This window comes from Megalops cyprinoides, chromosome 1, assembly GCF_013368585.1.
Source record: "Megalops cyprinoides isolate fMegCyp1 chromosome 1, fMegCyp1.pri, whole genome shotgun sequence".
In the NCBI taxonomy this organism is placed as follows: Eukaryota; Metazoa; Chordata; class Actinopteri; order Elopiformes; family Megalopidae; genus Megalops; species Megalops cyprinoides.
In genome coordinates, this window is record NC_050583.1 from 25,261,706 (window position 1) to 25,284,456 (window position 22,751).

Genomic DNA, 22,751 nt, shown 5'->3' on the forward strand with positions numbered 1-22,751 from the left:
TGTACATATCTTCTAACCAACCAAATCTGCATCCAATATATTCTCTCATATTTAGCATTTGAGAAGCACTCCTTTGGCTCCTGCCTTCAGCTCACAATGGTTTTGGTGACATTGCATTTTTTAGCAGCATGACCACTGTCTGAGGCTTCTGCTTCATTAAATACCATGCACTTAAAGTTTATATGACAACTCCTTTTCTACTCTTTGGACACTTGGCTGGCGTTTCATTTACTTTTGAGACATGGGCACTGCAGATAGGGTCATCCTAGCCATGCTAGCTACAAATTGCAAATGTTGGATGCAGATTGTACCCTGGTGTCAGCTTGACCAATGCTGTCACTTTTCCATTATGTCAGTAATTTTGACAGGTTTGCAAATATAACTATAGGGAACTTGCATTTTTAGAAAGTGTATTTTAGTGAGAAAAAACTGTAATATATTCCAGCTAATGCAATGCCAAGAAGAACTGATTTGAACATATTCTCATGTTGCTTGGGAACCATACCCATCACAAATACTCTACTGTCAACATTAAAGCTCTACACTGCACAGGAACACATAGGAATGCCTATATGGTATATGACAGAGTTCCTCCTTTATATATTTCATTGAATAGGATCATACAGCTGAAAGGGTCATTGACATTTGCAGGTTTTACTTTTCAATATGTGGACTCTTGGTTAGGGAACTATTGCACTGACAACATCCAATGGCAGGGTCCCACAGAATGAATAAAACCCCACAGCAGCCCCTTTAAACAACCTGTGGTCTGCTTTATTATCTGAAAAGGAATGTACAGAACAATCAAACTGTATGAAAACATGCATTTGCAATAAGTTATCTTTGTCTAAGCACATAACCAAAGCACAGAGAACATCTACAGTATGTTCCCTTAATCAAACCAATGCAGACCTGTAAACATTTAGAGCTTTTAGTGGAGAGATGGCTTGTATAACAAGGAAACAGACCACCACAATTCCTTCCTTGCAACGTTTCACTTGTTAAATACCCAGGACCACCAACACATGTATGGAACAGGTCTGGATATTGATTTAACAGTGAAATGAACTGAGGAGGCTACATCATCACTGCCTTTACCAAAGCACTTGACCAACTGATTGAAGTAGCAGGAGAAGAGGATCACTTCAGCGTGATGGGAATCTAAAAAACTTCAGTAGATTATATGGCACATTTACATGTCTGTCTCAAAGTAAAAACAGTACTTTTTACAACAGTGCTTTCTCAGTCCAGACATAGAATGCTGAGTCCTCTAGCACAGACTGAGTGGCTCTTAAGTGCTACAAACACATTGAGAGCATGGCAGGGATTTCAGAGTCTCCTGATTTGTCTCTGAGCTAATCCAGGACACATATTTCCCCTATCTACACCTACAGATATATACCACAGGCTTTTTCTGTCAACACAAAGATTGGTACACTCAGGGCTTCCTAAGTGGAAGAAATTTCTCACGGGTTTTGCAGCATGGTTGCCCCCCACACAGCCACCTGGAGTCTGACACAGCATTTTTCATATATCTCCTCAAAAAGGCACTATTTTGACTCTGTTGTATTTTCCTGGACAGTCCTTTCCAGTGAGTCAACAGAGGACTGGCGTGAAGATTGGGACGGGGAACGCTGGGATTGTGGAGGATTGTCCAGACCAGAGTGCATGAGAGGGAGATAAATATCATCCATGTTTGGCATCACGAAGACTTTCTGGAATTGAAAGAAAACACTGATGTGAAAGTGTAGATGAGGCAAGTATCACGCATGAATCACATATGTGATGGTCAACACGCTGGACGAGCAGTCATTTCAGTCAGTTCCCTTAGGAAAACAACCAAAACCTTTTTTAGAAAAAGCCACAGCTTGGTTTAAAAAATTCTAATTATGTGGGTCATCTCAGAACAAGTACCACTATTGACATTTGTATAATATTACTACTATTATTATATTATTCTTAAAACTGACATTATTTTGAGGGTTTGAACTGACCTGGAACTCATGCTGTAATTTCCTCTCGATCCACTCAGTTACATGAGTGAAGGTGACCTCTCTCTCACCGAGCTTTGGTCTGACACGTAGATCCAGCCTGGGCGGTACACTGAAACTATACCTAAATACGCAGGCACACACATCCATACAAAACAAATAAATAATCATTAAGTGAATGAAGGAACTTGTTTTCTCAGTTTCCAATCACATGATATAATATTATACCACAGATTTGCATAAACTTCTACTCTTCTACTTAGGATTCACACCTAACCAAAGTTTAATAGCTTCATACAAATATTCATTGTTCATTTATATATTCTGCTATATCTATATACTCTTGATAGAATATAATATTACAATGTAAAATAATACATGTGTGAAATGTGTGATGTATGTGATTTGTGATTTGAGTGTGTACAAGGTGAGGTTGCCAACATTAAATAGCCATGGACACAGACATCTGCTAAACAAATGTATTTACATTAACAATCAGATACAAACTAAGACTATTCAAGCAATTTGCATGAGGACTCTGCACAAGCATTGTCCCACATGCATACTCATATCAGGGCAAAAAGACACTGAATGGTTTTAGAGGTAGCAGGTCTTCTCTGGTGTAGAGATCTGAGCACCCAATTTCAGGCACATCTTTGCAGGCAAAATGTGTTGTTCACACGGCAAATTAGCCATTAAAGTTCCTGTCTGTTGCCTGTTTCATTGACAGAACCCCACATGTAAACCCATAGCACCAGAACTTCTAAGAAGATAAGGGCAGTACCATATCCTGTCTGTTGGGGGAGGTGGAATATTGACAGCCAGGGTTCCAGACAGCTCCTGTACTTCCACTGTTAGCAGCAGTGGAGTGTTGGATACCTCTTCAAACTTCTTTTTGATGTATTCATTCTCTGTGGCCTTCTGGAAGTACTTGGACTTTGCAATTTTGTCAACAAACCTCAAAATTTTCCTGCCGGTACTGGCACTACCATGACTGCAACAAGAGAAAGGGGAGCAGAGCTCACATTATGTTTCGGAATCTGCTCAGGAGAATAACTCATACGGAAGGTCAAAATTATTTTTAATACAGTCTTCTTGAATTAATATGTACCGCTATATCTTAGAATATGTATGAGATAATTGTGCCACAAAATCAATTCATGATAGGAATCAATAATCATATTTTACAAGTTACCAGCTACCAAAGTAAATTAAGCTTACTTACATATCATAAGCATGTTTTCCTGCCAACTTATTTAAGTGTTGTTAATTTACCCAACCTGCACTATGCATAGGTACTAGAAGGTGAGTACATCATTACCCCTCAGCGCCAGGTGGAAGGCTTTTTTCTCCCAGACTTCCTTGGGGCTCGGAGAGCGGCACTTCCTCTTCATCTGAGGAACCAGCACTTGAAGATTCCTCATCACTGTCAGCCAGAACACACAGCCGAGACCTGGAGCTGAACAACACACAAACACACACACTCTTTCAGTCATACTATAAAGTGTTCGAGAGTACACACTCACTCTATATCCAAAAGAATACGAAAAAAAAACGTGTATGATCACAGCATGGCAATTGTTGAAATGATACAAAACTAAGTATTTCTGTTATGCTTTCACAGTTTGTTAAAAGCATAACAAGAAGTCCTACAGAAGGACATAGCACGGCGTCAGCCCCCTGCTGTATTCCCTGCAGGACCTCATTGTTCCCACTGTACAATAGCACATCTTTGATCGCTATTTTAGGTTCAGGCATTCCTGTGACAATGAACTGCTCCCATCCATATCACAAAGATTTGCTGTGACCCCCTGAGATTGCCTAAGGCGTCCTCAGTGTGCTCCACCAACAGCTGTGAATGAGGATTTCACACAATCTTGTGAAGTGAGGGCGGGGCACACAGGAAAAGGATTTGGACTGCAGGTTCTCTCCTTCTGGAAAGCTCTTTTTTTCTCCAATTTCCAATCTCAAGACAAACAGAAAAAGGATAGAAGGGGTACTCTGTTATTTTAGCAGAAAGTTATAGTTTTGTCAGCCTCAAGAAACAACACAAAAGTAGATGAGAGAAGGAGGCAGTGGGCAGCATGCTCTTGGCCGATTGATGGGGGTGTCAGGATTGATTGTAGTGTGGCTGAGAAGGGAGCTACAGTGGCAGTGTTTCCATTTAGGCCCATCTGGGGCTCTGTCAACAAATCGCTCTCTCTGCTGGCTGTAATCCACGCGAAGACGAACGCTGTCACTCATTTCAGAGAATTCTGTGCAGGTGGAAGAGGAATGGGACAATGACGGGTAGTAAGCCTACGCCACACTGCCGGTCTCGAGAGTGCTGTCTGCCTCCACGCCATTCTCCTTGCCCAGTTTGCACAGGTTCATCTTGGTCTCTAAGGTCATCTGCAGGGAACCTGTGTAGACCACCTCCAGCTCCAGCCACAGACCTGCCATAAATGGAGACACAGCACAGCTGTGACACAGGGAACTTTACAGATAGTGACCAGCAAAGTGTAATGGGCATTTGAAAGAAAAGCACATAACAATATGTGAATGGCTTTCGTTTAAAGTACCAACTACAAATAGGTAATTAGAGAGTTGACCTAATTTAGGAAATAGAAATATGTGCCAAGTTTATTATGAAATCAGAAAAAAATGAGTCAAAGCAGATTATGAACCCCAAACTGTAATAACATGTAATCCAGTAAAGTGCTGTACAAGTCTGTGAATGAGATGCGGCCTGATGCCTGAGCCTGGGAGTGTGACGCAGTGATTGCATAACTGGTGCAGACCATCATCTGTGAGGAGCAAAGGGCACACAGTGTACCCCTGACAATGCCAGCTTCCTTAGTGAGGCTTAATACAGGGACTTGGTAATCCTCCCTGAGCCTTAATGAGTGCTTTCAGTTTCATCTGTACACACACACACACACATGTTCACACACAGAAGGAAAGAAGGGATTGAGAAGCCTGTGGACATTGCTCTGCATCCCCATACGCTCTGGTGGGAGATTACAACGGGATAATAACATCTCGTCTAATACACAGTACAAGAAACAATCGAGCGGTTACTGTGCCATCCTTTCCCCAGCCATCTTTACTCTCGATTCTTGATAACCTGGCTCCACTCCAGACTCACCTCTGTGGTTGACCGAGGGCCTGGATGTGCTCACTACTTGGGGCATGCAGGTGCCCATGTCCAGCTCCGTAAGAGTCAGCTCATTCATGAAGTAAGGCAACTGCATTCAGAAACAAAAAAGAGACACGCGGGCAGCAGCCCTGATCACCTAACAAAATGCAAAACAACATCATAAGGTAGAGCATGAAGTAGGGGAATCTTTGAAGGCAGTGCATTCAAGCATGAAAACAGCTTGCAAACTCATTATTTCTGTGGTATAAACTCTAACACTTCATTAACTGTTGTTATGGCAATCCTGTCCTTTGCTCCTGCAATCTCCATTTCCGTCCAGATCTCTCACTCTCCCCATCCTCCCTCCCTCCGTCCCCACACTGTTCACCTTTCACCTTTTACGGTACTGATGCTGAACCTTTCCGACATTGATTCAGTTTTGCCATCTTCCTGCATTTACACCTCTCTTTGGAATGAACTGAACAGACAGCCAAATTGTTTTTTTTTCCTCAGATGAAATTGTGTTGCTAGAAAATTCCTTCATTTCTCATTAGTTGACTCACCAGTGTGACAATGTATCATAATTAGTGTGATAATGCATCATAACAGCTCTGAAGACAAATGACACATCACAGTATCTCACAGATGCCTGCAAGACTTGACCAGCATCCATAGCTAAAACTAAATTCTCTGTATTATCCATTCAAACAAAAACTGCATCTTTACAGGATATTGCATGCTAATGTACGGACTATCAGGGAACATACTGGCACAAAATTACATTATGCTTGCTACAGCTATGATGAAAATGTACTGCATGTGTACTCTTTATAGAATTCAGTAGATATCACTACACACTGTTTACTCACTGTGCATCTGCATGATAAAATCTGCTGTTTAGTGGGCTGCACTGCTATTAATCTTGGAATTTGAAAACACACTGTTGTATAACAATGTGGAGTTAAATACCGATACAGCTCTGCCCCATAGCTGATAGTGTGCACGTTATTGCACATCCCACACGTGTATCACTGAATCCATACAAAACAACTTTATTTCTGTTAAATTAACAAAGAGACAGAACATTAATTATAGATGACCTTATTCTCATTTGATAGAGGCTTTATGAAAAATGGCACTACAGACCTGACAAAGAACCACTTTTTTGTATTGTGAGCTTGTGTAATCTCTCTTTTCTGACTCTCTTCTCAGAATTGATTATGTGTATAATGAATGTTACAGTGGTGTGGTACACTGATAGGGATCAGGGCTTGTAACTTAAAAGGTTTTCCACTTGATTCTCTCATGGGCCACTGCTATTGTACAGTTGTATGGCAAGCTCCTTGATCTGTAATTACTCAGTAAAATATCCAGCTAAATGGATACTGCAAAGGTTAGAAGCTACGCAGTTTGCTTTGGATTGGAGCATCTGCTAAGCACATGTAACGTAAGGTAACTTCGGAAGGGCTGTCACAGCCCCAGCTTTACAGTCTGTGGGATGAGGCTTTTCAGAAGGTTTGAACTGGTGGATTCTCATACAGTCCTGGTATGACACTGGTATAGGGTCTGTGCTGATTTCTTATACTGTATGCTCTGCTAGAGTTTCAGAGAACCTATGACAATACCAAAATTAGGACTGCTTCTATTTTATAAAAAAAAATCAATAAACAGGTGATGTTTATGACTAGACCCTTCAGCATGGCATAATGATGCAATACACCAGCATGTGGCAGATTGACTGGAAGAGTGGACAGGGCTGACCATTGCAGTGGGGACTCAAAAAAATGAAACTGCCAGAATATGTGACAGCTTGACTGCCTTCTGACCGTAAATAGCCCATACAATTTCTCTGACAAAGAAGTGCAAGCTAATATGCAGCAGCTGCACAGCTGAGACCAAGCCTGACATTGCGCTGGAGGCTATCTTTTCTACCAGGGGGTTTGATTGCAGGAGAAAAATAATTACCTAACAACAACTGAAGAGTAAATTTCAAAGCTGGGATCTGCATAATATTCACTAATGTTCTATTATAATAGGGTATCATGGAGCGTATTTGTGAGCAGTGTTTTAACCTGTAGTACGGAAAGGTTACAAAGAACAGGGTTTGAAAAATGAGCTGTATTGTAGCTACGCTTTCATTGTCCAGTAGTTTCAAACCTCGATGATTCTCTGGCCTGCTCGGAAGTACATTCTCGTATTCTCGACGCTGTTATTCCCCCGTTTCTCTGTGCCTTCTCATACTGTGTCCATCACTCACCCTGATCTTACTCAGCTTCTTCTGGATCTTATGGGCCACCTGGTCTGCCCAGTACTTCTCACGAAGGAAGTCCCAGAAGATCCTACCTATGAGGGCGTTGATCCAGACAGGCCGCGGATCAGCGCGGTCACCTGAGTGCTCACAGAGGAACTGTGGGGACAAGGATCGCAGAAAGATAAATTGCAGAATACTTTTGTTGAAAAGAGAAGGCAAACCGTCAACATCACCAAGATATTTAATGCAGAGGGTATGGTGATGTCACAGCTAGCCTACAGCTAGACACATGTGTTGGATTACATGGGTGTGATGCCAGACAGAGACTGCCTGGAACTTTGGCTTTGTGATTGCTGGGGTCTGTTGCTCAAGTTCCTAATTTCACAGCTAAAAGGAGTGCAATTCACTGTCACATCCATTAATCTGTCAGACTGAAAATGGGCACATCCACAAATAATTACAGAGTATTTTAACTGATCAGCCCATCAACTGGTAGACTCATCAACATGGCTGAACTCTGTAGCATACTTTCTGCTCTTTAATTGTGGTGGAAGTCACAGTAAAACCCCAACCTTCACCGGTTCATTTTCTGCTCAGCTGATGCAGAACAAAGACTACCCTCCCAGATGCACAGCTGTGGACAGAATTAAAACTCTTCCTTTAGCACCAGTTGAGAACTTGAATGGAAAAATAGTTGAAAGCATTCCTCTTTTTTATACATCTTTTAATTTTTTACCTTTTTAAATTCTGTGTCAGTTATGTTTCTTATTTGTTTGCCACAACCACATTTCTACATTTCCCCACATCTCCAGGATGACAACAACCTGTCCTCACAGCACTGTCCTCACCTTCCTCTTGGCTGTGGGACTGCTTTCAGCACTGTGGCATGGGCTCAGGGGAGGGCTTCCACCCTCTGACCCAATGAAGCTTGCCATGTACATGTGATAGTCCAACAGAATCTTCTCCCTCATGCTGCCTGCCAGGTCCCGCAGGCGCAGAAGGGAGGGAATGTCCTCAGTGCTGCCCCTACTAGAGCCACCGCTGCACTGTGCCCAACCTGAGGGGCTGGACCCACACAGAGCTGACACATCTAAGGTGAGAAAAAACTGTTCATGAACAACAGCTCAGCTCAGCAGTGGTAATGATACCTGATATTGTCAAACCACTATGTAACTATTGCTTGAGCAAAATATGGAACAAAGTAGCATGTTTTTATTGGTTCAGACCAATGCTATGAAACCCAACATTGTTCTTCTGCAGCAAAGTCCCTTACCACGCCTGGAGCCACACATACTGTGGCTGTCCTTGTCTTTAGCCATGGAAGCAAAAAGGAAGTGCTGAAACCACTCTTCCTTCTCTCTGCCTGTCCTGCCAAAGAGGTAGAGAGTAGTGGGGAGGCCTGATGGGGTAACAGAGGAGGTCTGTTGCTCCGGTTTCTGCTCCTCTTCGTGGGCCTCCTCTGCACCATCCTCCTCCGTGCCGCTCTGTCCCTCCGCCAGCACGATGCAGATGGGATATTTCTTATTCCACACTCTCTTGCGTGCCAGAGCTGGTGGCAAGAGAGACACCTGTTGCAAAAGAAATACCAGCAATGACTACTGTACCCTGCACTCCATTTCAAACAGTCTTTGAGAGCAATTATTCCATGGGATCTCAATAAATCATCACACTGTGCCATTTAAAATTACCTACGTAATTTCAATCATAATAATCAACCGTCTCTGCCTTTTGCCCTGCGTGCAACGTAGTTATAGACAACAACATGCAAATCAAGATGGAAACTCCTCCTCAACAGCACCTTAACCGTTGCAGCTTAATGAGAAGTGCAGGTGAATGTGCTGACCTTGCTGTTGGCCAGCTGGAAGCAGCGCGACCTGATGAAGACGGCCTCGTGGGGCTGCTCGTCGAAGGTGGCCCTGCGAGGGACGTTGTTGCGGGGGTACGCCAGCCGCAGGCAGGAGCCTTCCAGTGTGGCGTACACAGAGTGGGTGAGGGACGGGTGGTAGGTCTCGGGGTCGTACGCCTGCATCTCGTTCATCCAGCCCTGCGGCAGACCAAAGTTCCCACAATAAAAAAGTAGTGTCAATCCACACCCCAAACGTGCAACACACAAGGGTCTGTTCATGTTCCCCTCTCTTTCATTGTTCTTAAAAATAACACTAAATAAAACTAAAACACTAAAAATCCTATCATACTGACCTTATCCACTTCTGTTGTTAATTGCTACAGCATGTCTCACAGAACCTTTTATCAAAAGTAATAGTATATATATTTTTTTTAATCATAAACCCTTACCCACACAGAGCTCTATCACAGGCTATACATTATGGACATGTACATTGCGTGTCCATGAATCCTTTTGTCAGTACTTCGGCCCCCTAGCTGTTGGTTTTGTGTTCTCCCTGTCTGTCAGTGTCGTCCATGTGCTTTTGTTTACAGTTCCCATGTGTGCCGGCCCTGCCCCACTCTCCACCCTGTCCCCACCCACCTGATTACCTGATCGCCTCCACCTGCCTGCCTGCCCACCTGCATCCCATCTCCTCATCAGCCCAGCCCTTTATACACCCTGCTTGTCTCTGTCTTGTTGCCAGTTTGTCTCAGTTTTTCCCCCCTCTGTTGCGTACCCACCTGATTACTTGTGTTGTTGATCCTGTATTGACTTCTGACCTCGGCCCTGCCCGCCATCCTGCCTTGGTTGCCTGATCTGCCTGCCTTCCCGGTTTTGACCCAGCCTGTTCCCTTCTTTGATCCCTGCTCCCTGTTTGTTCTGCCTCGGACTGCCTTCCTGGTTTTTTGACCCTGCCTATGCTGCCACCACAAACTTGCCCTGTGATTCGAATAAAGCTGCTTGGAACCTGAATACTCCTGGTCTGCATTTGAATCCATGCCTGTGTCCTGACACCATTGGTACATGGGTTGAATGCAGCTTTATTAAGTAATACAAAAACAACAGAGAGAGAGTTCCTGTGGAATATTTTTTTCATAATGTACAAATATACTGATTCTAAAAATAAGACATTAAAGAGGTCTGGATGCTGAACAGACATATTTTAAGTGACTTCCTAAGCAACATCATCTTTAGTTTGTGACCCCACCCTCTTGTTCTACAGAATATTTGTCATATTCAGCCTGTTCACCTGCTATTGAAAAGCTTAGTCTTAATCACTTATGCCTAATACCTATGCAGCTTTACTGTTAGTTTAGCATGTTTAGACATGCGCTCATATTTACTCACCTCATAAATCACCACCTCTAATTCATAATACAATGCCGTAATATTCAGTATCATTCAAAATCACAGGTATTTAAACAGTTTAAACATTTATACTTCTGACCATATGGAAGGTATTTTTTAACATACAGTAAATCATAGCTCCCAGGAACCATCCACGACAGATCCTGAGGTATTTGTCAAGTTTTAAACTAATTTCACTGCAAGAAAAAAATGCGTGTATTAGCCAGAGCTACATTAAATGCAAGACAAATAAAGCCAAAGAAAATCTCATTCCAGTATCAGTGCCCGCATAAGCAGTCATTGGTCAGAGACACACAGAGGTAAGCCTATCAGATCAACTACTACCTGCCCTCCTGTCCAATAAAAGTCCACTTTCTTTCTAAAAAGAGCAGCAGAGGACATTCAGGGGATAAGATGTGAATCTGTTGGTGTGCATCTGCAGCAGTAACCTCAGGGAAGGGGGACTGGCCAGTGAAAACTGTATCACAGATCCTACAGTAAGGGGGACATGAGAGGGGGTGATGGGCACATCGTAGCAGATGGGAACAACGAGGCCGCTGCAGCTGTGATGCTCTCCAAGAATGAGGCCACTAATTAAAAAAAAAGAATTACAAGGAATTAGGGAATGCCTCCCTTCCTTGTGTAACTGGACTTGCCAATCTATGGAAGTGTCGCTGAAGCCTTGATCTTAATTATAGCTTGATTTGACAGGCTGTGGGTAGTGATTAACTCTTTTTCTGATCCTGCACCTGGAGGTGGTCATGAACTAATTCACCGTAATGAAGGCCCTCTATGTATTATAGGAAGCCAGCTTGAAGACATTAATTGCATTCCTCAAAACAGTGAGCTCCCTCACAGAGAAAATTGAACAGTAGGCACTGTCAGAAAATTTTGGAGATTCTAGCTGCAGCTATTATTCTATTGCAATTACTGCAACGAATGGAGAGCAGCCTTTAGCTATTTCAAGTGACAGCATAGCTGAGCTTGTGGAGAGAGGTGATGCAAATTATAGCATTCAAATACACACCTGAACAGACCTCACAGTGACTTGGTACAGCAGTTAACCCAGAGTATACTGGTTTTTAACAATGGAGTATATTGGATTTATTTTAGCTTGAAATGAAGTAAAATAAAAGATATATTCAATTTCTCCATTTCATTCGCTTCTGTAAATTCAAATTCAAATTCAAAACGTGATTCAACATGATTCAAAACTTGCAAGTGGCATACATGGTACTCCGGAAAAGTAGCAGAACACAGATTCTCAGAATCCCTTACAAGTAAGGATGTGATGTTTTCATCCAATCAGATGTTCCTAAATCAACACTAAATTAAGCACATGTAGCATCCTGTGTGGTCATTAGACTCATTGCTGTTAACTCACCTTCAGGACCTCAGGGTCCCTGTGCTCTCTGCTGAGGATCTCAGACTGCAGTTTCTCATTCAGGGTTGGGACTCTCCTGCGCGGGAGAGCAGGATGGCGGGAAGCCAGCAGGAGGACGAGGAGTAATCCAAGCATGAAGCCGCAGGCCAAACCCAGGGACAGGCCTGACATGTAGGAGGGCAGGGGCAGGATGAAGTAGCTGTAGGCCAGCGCAGCTACACAGAACAGCCACCTGCCTGGTACAGGCGGAGAAGGCTGCGCTGGGATCAGGTCTCCTGGCAGTCCGCGCGGCCGCTCCCCGCCTTCAATCTCCACCACCTGAATGACATCACCGTAGGTGCAGATCTCGTATTTACTGCCTTGGGTGCCGAGCTTGCCGCGGAGCTCTGCGGAAAGGCACGGCCTCAGGGGAGCCCTCCTGGGCTGCCTCACTGGCGTGTCGCACACAGTCAGGCAGCTCCGTCCGTGAGTCTCTGTGGCCACACAGTCCCCAGCTGCTCTCCCCCCGCCCCCATAGACCCCCTTGAAGCTGGGAGAGTCAGCTGACCCGGTTGCCCTCTGCAGCTTAGGGCTGCCCGAGTTCTCATCCCCCATGATTTTGCTGAACATGCTGAAGGGCTCCTGCATGGCCTCGGACAGCTTGCGGCGAGTGTCCTCCAGCTCCACTTTGAAGAAGCCCCCTTTGTGCTCGGAGGGGGAGAGGCTGCTGGGGGACGGCGGGGCCGTTCGGGAGTCTCCGTTTCGAGCCTTGGGCTGGGTGAGCTGCTTCCACAGGTGCAGGTTGAGCCTGGAGTCCGACTTGGACTGAGAGACTTCAGGCTCGCTGCGGGAGATCTCCGTGGAGATGGACTTGACCAGACTGAGGAGAGGCCTGGGCTTCAGGGAAGAGGTCTCTTTGGACTCAATCTCGGTGGATAAGGACTTCACCAGGCTGGCTAATGGTTTGGGGGTGGGAGGAGCTGTGGCCGAGGAGGAGTGCGGAGACAGGAAGCTGGGAGCTGAAACGGACAGATCTCCCAGCGACCCAGGAGAAGAGGGGGAAAGGGGGACGTGGAAGGCCGGTGATCGAAGGCCCCAGTCCCCCTCTGGCTGCACGTCGCCATGGCTGGGCCTCTCTTTGGGGGAGGCAATAGGAGGCCCCTCCTCATCACGGTCCAGAGTGAAGATGAGGTCACTGTCCTCCAGACTGTCCCACTCGCCCTCTGTCCCAGTCAGCTGGATTACGATGCCCCGCTGGAGAGTGCCCTGGGCTCTCGGCGAAATGGGACGGAGGGGTTGCCTCTGGGTACCGACTAGCTCATTCTCTGTAGTCTCTGCCATGTCTTATCGTTGCATTGCAGGTTCAAGACACCTTGGAGTCAACAAAAGAGTAGAATTTAGAAAGACCTGTTTGCCTGAAACCTTTTTCTGCAGGTGCCTTTTCACTAAGAGGCCCAAGTTCACTGTTACAATAGGATGCTATTCCGGCTGTTACTGACTGACTAATTACTTTTGCCTCAGCACAGAATTTGCCCCCTGCCTTTTCAGCAAAAGGGAAAACCTCCCTTTGCTGTCAAGATGGATAAGTGTGGGCTATGGACATACATAAAAATAGCAGAGAAAGTGCTTTTTTTGTACAGGCATCATCTGAAAAGTAGGGCACCACACGGGCTTTAATCCAATACATTAAAGTGCAAACACCTAATCTCTAATGAAAGTCGATTACACCAGCTACCAAATAGGTTTAGGGATGCTTGGTTAATCCACATGTTTGGCTGCAGGGGCAGCAACACACAGCTGGGCTGCCCTGTGGAATTATTCTTGAGAGCATGAGTTCATCTGAGTATTTGTTTACATGCAGTATGTTCAACAGTCACATTGTATTTATCACAAATATTCTTTGATTTCAACATGCAATGATCTTTGGACGTGTCATCAATTAATTATATCGATGACACGTCCAAAGATCATTGTGCTACATGCAATAACACGCAAAATATGTAGGGAAAGCCTGAAAATGCGAAGCTCAAAGAAAACACTACTACAACATTGGTATCCAGGAGAGAAAAATGAATGTAAAATCCTATGGCAACAACACACATAGCAAGCTCTCTGCGTGAAAAGTTTCCACATATTTCTGTGTGCAAATTCAAGCTCTCCCACATCCACCCTTCCACCCACCCAAAAACAGAAGCGTGTCTGTGCATGCATGTGTGTCCATGTGTGTTGTTTACAGCACACACACGTGTGAGTCGGTGTCTGTGTACGCGACTGTGCAGTACTGAATGTTTCCATTTGTGTGCGGTGATTATCCTGTACAGTAATATTAAAATACTTCTACAAAGTCAAGAGCATCATTAAGTTGCCAAAGTCTTTCCCCATGAGCTTTTACAAAATGCAGCAAAGATCAAAGGAGGGGATTCTTTCTGGGAGGCTGGCTGCCTCCTCGTCACCTCGCCTGCTGAATTGCTGGATTCTTACTCACTCAGACCACAATACTGCACTGCAGCACAGGCACAACTGGCTCCTTTCCTTTCAGAGGAAAAAGATATAAGGCTATATCAGGGGCAGAACAGTTATGTCCAGATGAAAAAAAACAAAGGGCACATGTAAGAACAAATACTTACTGATACTTATCACAAAGCATATTGTTTTGCCTTCATTTCTATATTACACGCAAACGTACATCAGAATCTCTGTAGGTGGCATGTGCAAGTTTCCGGAGGGAATAAGAGTATCGGTATGGAAAGATATGACTGACAGTTTACTATGACTGATAGATCATGTGGGTGAAAATAAAATGACTTTGCACATATTCACCCTCCTGTATAAATTACTACATTTTAAAGTGGGTTAAACAGTCCCTGGTTATGTAATTGGTTCACACAGTCATGGCACAAATTCGTATTTGACAGCAGCTGGCAGATTTACTGTAATCCTCCCAAAAACTACTCTTTGTAGAGCTACAGTATTAAAAACCAAGGCGGCAGCAGTCCTGCATCACAGACACACACACACGCATTCAACAACACTGAATACACAACCACAACACAGTCACATGCATAATCAAAAGCTGTCAACACAAGCTTGCAGGAAGTTCTACACATGAAGACAGCATTGTATATCTGAGTGAAAAACAACAGTATTCAGTCCATAAACCTCTTTCCCTGGCAAATCCAGTCTGTGCAGCAAAGCTGAGCAGCAGATATGGATATGAAATGCTTTTGTTGGAATTATCCAACCACATCAGGCTAAAGGATAGCTTGGTCAGTAATGCATTTGACTGAATCAGTGCAGTAAGGACTGCGGACAGATATTTTTCAACTTCCACTTGATACTCAGCCTAGCTGAATGACATTCTGAAATACTGCATGAATTACAATCTGGATTTGAAATAGCTCATGGAATCGATCAGAAAAACAAAAATGACACTGATACTGGTTGAAAATTTTTACTACATGGACAAATTGTATGTTCATTTATTTTTCTCTAGCCTTGCAACCCAATTTTATATTCGTAAATATTCATCATATTCATACTCCTCTTGCATTTAACAGTCATGAGATTAAACGCATATTATACTTTGCAGATTATATAATATTATATACAAATGTATACATTTTTGTCATGTATAGCCATTCTAATACCAGTTGTAAAAGAAATTGCTGATCTTTCATTTATCTGTAATTTTATCTAATACTGCATCTGTAGTGAGTACCTGATAAAGTCCATCAGTTATAATAGAAGCAAACTGATAACTCAGATCGTAACACTGCATATTGTCACATCTCTCTTGTCATTTCATCAGTCACACAGTTACAGATATCCCCTGACCTAAAACCTGAGGGTTGCTGGTATGATAAAAAGGTAGATTCTGCTGATTAACCTGATCTCAGCACATTCAGGCAATTCCTGGAGGGCCCTGTTCCCCTTCCTCTACCCAGATACAGCATTTTGTAAAATGCAGGCCAGATATAGTCCTGCTCCTGCCCTAATCTATTAGTTGTTACAGTAGAGGATCACTGTACACGATAACTGTCGAACATTAAATCCATTTCAACACCACCAAAAGCCTTCAAATGTCACCAGGTCCCTGGCTGAAGTATGACATAATGCCTACTACTGAAGATAAATCATTTCAGAAGAAAACACAACAAAAAGATTTAACATATACAGTTGGCTTAATCTGGCTATGGTCTCGATTACATAACACAGTGCCATTTATGGCAACACGACAGATGCCACCTACCCACACGTGATGTCATTTTGTCAAAAGACGAAAAAGAACATTCATGAATATTTATGACATATGAATCATCACAGTGTTGTAACGCAGGAGTGATGTCAGCTACTGTACTTGATGATTTATAAAGATGTATCCAAAGTAGTTATCAGATGCCCCCCCCATTAAATACCTGCTAGCTACTTGGTGATAGACATGTAAAAGTAAGGACGTTCTGGGAATGGCTCTTTGTTTGGTGCAGTATTTCAGTTACAGTAATTCAAATGGGACAAAAATAAAACCATGAGCCCTGCTTTGGGATTAATTTTGATAGGAATGAATAATTTCATCCCCTTAAAAAGTAAATGCAAGTGATATGCAGGTGCAGATACCATGAGAGCCTTCACCAAATCCTCAAAAAAATGCAAATATGCATTTTAGTAACTGCAAATATAATACAACAGTATATTTATTAGATATTTATACAGTGACACAAGCGCATTGTATCACCCCAGCCCTTAACAAGCACGTACTGTCACATTTACCTTCAACTGTAAAGTATCCCCTTCATGAAATATGCTTTCACAACTAAAAGTAGGGCAGATGAATATTATTCTCGTGACTTGGTGTGCTGCTTGGGGAGTTGGTCCCATAACTGCAACGTTCAAATCTCCATGGGGCACTGCTGCTGCAACCCCAAATAATATACTAAACCTGAATTGGATCAGTGGATATGATATCTAATACACATGTAATGTAACATAAGAAAATGGAAATAAAAGCAATAAAGAATAGTAGCCCACAATCATGCGCTGATATGAAGATGCAAATCTAAAAGCAAATACCTGTGGTTCAATGTGTAGACACAAATATATCTGTATAAGGATTGTATTTATTCGTCCAAATCAGTAAGTAAATCTGGGCAATCGGCAGCTCTGTTTTCCCTGCTCATTTCACAGGAGGTAAAAGTGAAATTGTACAAAAATAACCAAATGCTGAAAGCAAAATGCGTCACAGTCTGCAGACTACATTAATCCCATCACAATGTGGCTTGAAAAATACGCAGTCCACCGTTGCATTTAGTCTGATAGGCAGACATTCACAGAGGAAACAGACAGAAGAGAAGATACCCACGGGGGCTGTGCTTTTGTGAGAGAGGTTGGTTATGCCATGGCCCAGATGGGACGTGCCAGTGAAGCACCATCATTTTACAGGCCAGCTGCACTGAATTACGTCCATCAGTAATCCTGCAGATTTTCCATTTTCTCTCTCTCTCTCTCTCTCTCTCTCTCTCTCTCTCTCTCTACCTCACTCCCTCCCTTTATACCCCTCCCACTATTTGTTTTGTAATCACATATAATACATTCATGTGCCCTGAAACGGAGGGAGGGTGGGTGGACATAGTCAGCCCATCTAGTAACAGGCAGATCAGTGCATCGCTGCAAATAACCCATTCCATTCCATTGTGATTTCATTGTCTCTAAAAACAGGACATCACAGGATTTTCATACTTGTTACATGTGGAGTAGACAAAATCAGAACTGCAGCATTTAAATCAGTCTAAGCCATTTTTATTAAATCAGATACCCATTAATGTGCATATCTACTGCAATAAATGCACACTGGAATGATAGAAGATTGGTAAATTACTATCAGAATCAGATTCAGAATAATTTTTAATGACCACACGACTGAGGTCAGTGGAATCATGCTACAGCATGGTGGGTAAGCTCAATTCAACAGTGTCAGTAACATCAAACATAGGCAGATATCAACATCACATTAGACATTAGAAGCAGAGCTTGTACCGGGGCAAGTCGTGTGGCTGCCATCTTTAAACTTGAATACTCTTTAATGTACTTAAATGTTACTCATTTCAATCAACCACAACATTAGCTATAAAATCACGGTCATTAATGCATTTCATTTTTGACAGTAATTTGTGGATGAATAGTTAAACAAGACTGATGGTCTAATAAAATAATTAAAGGCCTGTTTGATATAGAATCCTCAGGTTATAAGAGTTAACAGCTTGAACAAAAGTGTAAATCATTATAACTGTCATGACTCAAGGGATTTTGAAAAACTAGGAAAATATGGGGAGAACAGATATTAGACATAAAGGTGTGAAAGAGTTAGCTCATTGTACTGTAGAATATTAACCAGCTAAAAAAGACTGACATTAGTAAGAGTTTTGTCTTTATAATCCTATCCCTGTCACTTCAGTTATGCTTTTCTATCTTTTTCTTTCCTATCCCCCATACTCTGCCCTGTTCTCCTCTTTCACTGCAGCTATGACTTTGCAACACTGTCACAGCAGATGACTTACAGTACAGGGAGTATACAGTTGCAGGCCTCCGTCAGCTCTTCGGACTCCTCTCCCCTTCCTCTCATTTCCCCCATCTGATTCACGGCTCTTCTTGCATATCAGCGCATGCCTTGTAGGCATCTCTGCCTGGTTGATGATTCATCCTCTAAACTTCAGCCTCTCCAAAACAGACCTGCTCTACCTGCTGGTTAAACACTCTCCAGTTCAAGATCTCTCCATAACTCGGGTTGGCTCCACTCTGGTCCCCTCCCTCTCCACAACTAATTGTGGTGTCGGTCATAACAACAAGATCTCATCCAGTAACCCAGCCCTGCATTTTCTTCCTCAACCACATAAAGAAAATCACACAGCTCCTCACCAGACTATTGTAGATAATTCAGAATTCAACTGGTGTTACACCCCCCCCCCCAATAAATATGCCTATGCCTCATCACTTCTCATCTCTCTGCACTAAATAGAGATTGCAGCATGCATCAAATTCAAGACCCTGGCATTCTCAGATGGGGCATTCAAGGGAACAGCTCCTCTCTACCTTCACTTTCAGACCCACACACCAGCATGCGCTCTGTACTTGCCAGATCCTACATGCTGATGCCAGACCATGTCTTGATTCTCAGAAACAGGATTTACCCCATGCCTAGATCCTAACAATTTCATTCCTTCACAGTTCAAAAAGCACACTTTTATAGTTACATTACCATGGGAAATAATTGATGATAGGATTCTTGATGCCACTTTGTTACTGAAATATATTTATTTATTTATATATCAACCAATCACACCACTCTTCCTCTTCTCTTTGTCTATTCAACTGCAACATACATGTTCATTGAAGCTGTCTCATAAGCTTGCAGATCTGACTACATATTCATTATAATGAAATTGATAGTTCCTTACTGCACATGATTTATGTGCCTTTCTAATGAAGTCTCATCTTAAATGTATTTGTGCATATTTATGGTTTACCAACTAGAGTAGTCTGGACTATATTTTCTCTTGGTGTACTGAATATCTGAATCACAGGTCAGTGGATGAGAGCCAAGCACATGACAAAAGAATTGAGAAAAACAGTCACATAGTGAATTCTTTGTTCAAAACATTATTGTAGAAGTGACATTATGATATATAATACATGATATGATACATGACATGATATATATGATATACATACACGATAAATATGATATGAGTAATAAGTCTCATTTTGTATATGCCTGTTTATAATAACGTTGCTGTATTTCTCAACATCTGATATTCAGCCCAGCAAAAACAACTGTGATGAAATCAACATTTCAGTGCAATACCAAATTTGAATATGATGTGCATCTTCTTATTAAGAGAACTAATTATTAATTATTTTAAACAATGTTAATTCATAATTTATTTCCTTAAGGGTCCTGCAGTTTAGTTGACTCTGACATGCAAAGAGCAGGACTGATCATTAACATCCTTAGGACTTAGTGCTTTTTGTCCAGCACTAATACTAAAAATTAATCAATTTACATAAACAATTAAATCAGTGTCAATGTCAAAACTGTATAGAAACTTAATCAATGGCCCATTGCTGAGTAAATTCTTACTTTAAATGGTTGACACTGGGGAATGTCACAATCAGTTTATGGTTACTGAAATAAAGCAGGATTTGAAATTGAATTAACCGAGAATACAGCAGCACTGGCCTTTGTGGAGGCTTGAAGGCCACTTCTATAAGTGGAAGCTTATCTGACGAGCTGTGATAATTCACCTCTGACTAGATGCCCCTGGGGCTGAGTGCACTATTCGATGCTACAAATAGCTGGGGAAAAAAAGACAAGAAAGGACAAAATCCAGCATCTGGGATAGACTTGATATACTTCCAAGCACAATTTTACAGAGGTTGTCATTTTCACAACATAAACAGTAGCTGTATAAAAATAAGTGCTGGGATACACACACATTCATCAGGAAGTGATGAAATTAACAACATGATGATATCATATGATATGATATCATGGATGAATATGAACACAACAGCACAGGCAACCATCCCTTTCAGATTTTAGGATATAATGCACAGATTGTCATTACGCACAGGGTAAACTGTTTTACACAAGTGAACTGGCTATTTATAAGATCTCAAACAAATGTTGAGATGTGGCCTGAATGAATATCACTTGTAAAAACACACAGAAATTGTATACGTGCGAATAAACCAATGGCAAAGTTAACCAAGTAATGGGGTTGCTCTCTTTATGTAATGATATCATTCGTGCTATTTTATTGGTGATGAGGATAGATAACAAAGTAAATAAATAATGGCACACACATACAGAATTCTTACATGGATTCATGCATTGGGAAAAGCTCTCTAATATGACAATCAACTGCATTTGCAAGATGATTCAGAATTTGGATTTAGAATATAAAAAGAAGCATGCTGTCTCAGAGGCTGGAGCAGGTGAATACTCTGAGGGCATGTCAACATAATTCATACTTTAAGATATTATGAGCATGCCATTGGTATTGACCCAGACAGCACAGTCCCTTAGCGTGGCATGGTGGGCAGCAGGCGGCAAGCTGTTGCCAGAAATGCAGGTTAACAGCATTTCAGATGGGGCTGTCTCACCGATGCCTTGACTTTTGTCAGACAAATAGTCTCAACAGATTATCTGTTATTCTTATGAGAACAGTATGGCTGTCTTGAAACTGAAGTTTGTGTTTGAACTTCTTATGCACAAAAAGTGACTAAAATTGTTTACTTTACTGTCATATTTTGTCATTCTTATTCCCAATAATATTTCACAGAAAACAAAAAGGTCTCCTCATTTTGCATCATTTCACCTGTTCGTCACTGATTGACTGATTCCCATCTAATAACGTATTTGATTCTTCAGTGATTCATCTTGCACATACATTGAAAACCCACAACGGTAACTTCTATAAGGGAAGTTGCTTATGTACATTACTGCGATTATTATCAATGTGATCCTAACAGAAACATATACAAGTATCGGTAGGCTGATACGAACGTCGAACATCCAAGGTTTCTGTAAGGAACAGTTTCTGTAGAATCACTGGTGTCTGAACAATCATTTCTGATCAATTTGGGAGCTGTAAGTCATTCATTTATACCGTCTTTACGTCATCAAAAAATCTGCTCACCGAACCCCGGGCACATCCTAATATGAATTATGGGTACAACTGCTCTAACACTTAATTTACAATAACTTTGTCTACAAATAGTCACTGTATGGTAATACGTCGTGTAAACGCGCGCGCGCGCACCCACACACAAGGGGAAACTTACCTGAACATGAGGATCGCCGCAGTCCAAATACATGGTTTCTCAGATTTTTTGTCTCGCCATAAATTCGTACGTTGTTATCCCCGCAACTGAACCAACAACGCTTGTCTGATGAAATAGCTTGTCTGTATCCGAGATGCAATCCAACCATGAAGCTGTGTACGACGAGCGTGCGTTGTTCGCTGCAGAGCAAATAGGCATCACACATACCCAGGAGTCTGCTGAAGAGAGCTGCGCGTTTTAACTTTTCTTTTGGAGCATTGTCTCATTTCACCGAGCATGTTAAAACTGATTCTCCAATTGAATCACAAGCCGAATCAGGTACCTTGGTTAGCTTTAGCTGAAGTAGCAGTAGTCAACGAATGTTTTCCGGTATTATGTCAGCTCAGCTGCACTTTATAGATCGATGGTAACAGAATTATAGTTAGCCACGTCCTAAATTAACTAGCTCGGTCCAAGATTCTCCAGGTACTTACATCTGGGCAGTTGCTAACTAACCTGCTAAGTGGACCTTAATCTTATGATACTGCATAGCGGCGTCACTGCCAAAGACTCCACTGTTCGCAAAAGTCCCGATAGTGCAGTACTGGTCTTGCCTCGTCTGTTTACCTGACATGTCTTTAGTACAGTCCACTTTAGTGCTTATACCGGCATTGCAACAGTAACAGTGATACGATCATCTTCTTCCTCCCCCTCCTTTTAGTTGTCTGCATCCAGAAGTGACTTTGCGGATACTGTAGCACACCAATCTCATTATTAATGTCGTGGCTGCTGTGCTCTCAAATCCAGATTAAATCCCCTCCACACCCACACACACACACTCACACACACACACAGGGTGAAAGAGAGAAACGCATAAAAACAGCAATTCCCTTTCCCGACTTGTCAGCACATGTTATTCAGAATTACTCTGAATTCCCTTATCACGGGCAGTAACAGGAGCAAAAATGGTGCGAGTT

At 42.4% G+C, this 22,751-nt stretch overlaps 1 protein-coding gene across 1 annotated transcript; it reads right to left on the reverse strand.

Moving 5' to 3' along the window:
• Positions 1-1,512: 1,512 nt before the first annotated feature.
• Positions 1,513-21,929, reverse strand: tex2l (testis expressed 2, like). Its single transcript, XM_036535817.1, has 12 exons — positions 21,796-21,929; positions 11,980-13,330; positions 9,204-9,404; positions 8,634-8,928; positions 8,209-8,450; positions 7,367-7,516; positions 5,119-5,218; positions 4,294-4,426; positions 3,313-3,450; positions 2,776-2,985; positions 1,995-2,115; positions 1,513-1,715 (listed from the first exon to the last, which is right to left on the reverse strand). The coding sequence occupies exons 2-12, from the start codon at positions 13,297-13,299 to the stop codon at positions 1,551-1,553; spliced, it is 3,075 nt and encodes a 1,024-aa protein (XP_036391710.1). The 5' UTR covers positions 13,300-13,330; positions 21,796-21,929; the 3' UTR covers positions 1,513-1,550.
• Between the last annotated feature and the right edge of the window lie 822 nt (positions 21,930-22,751).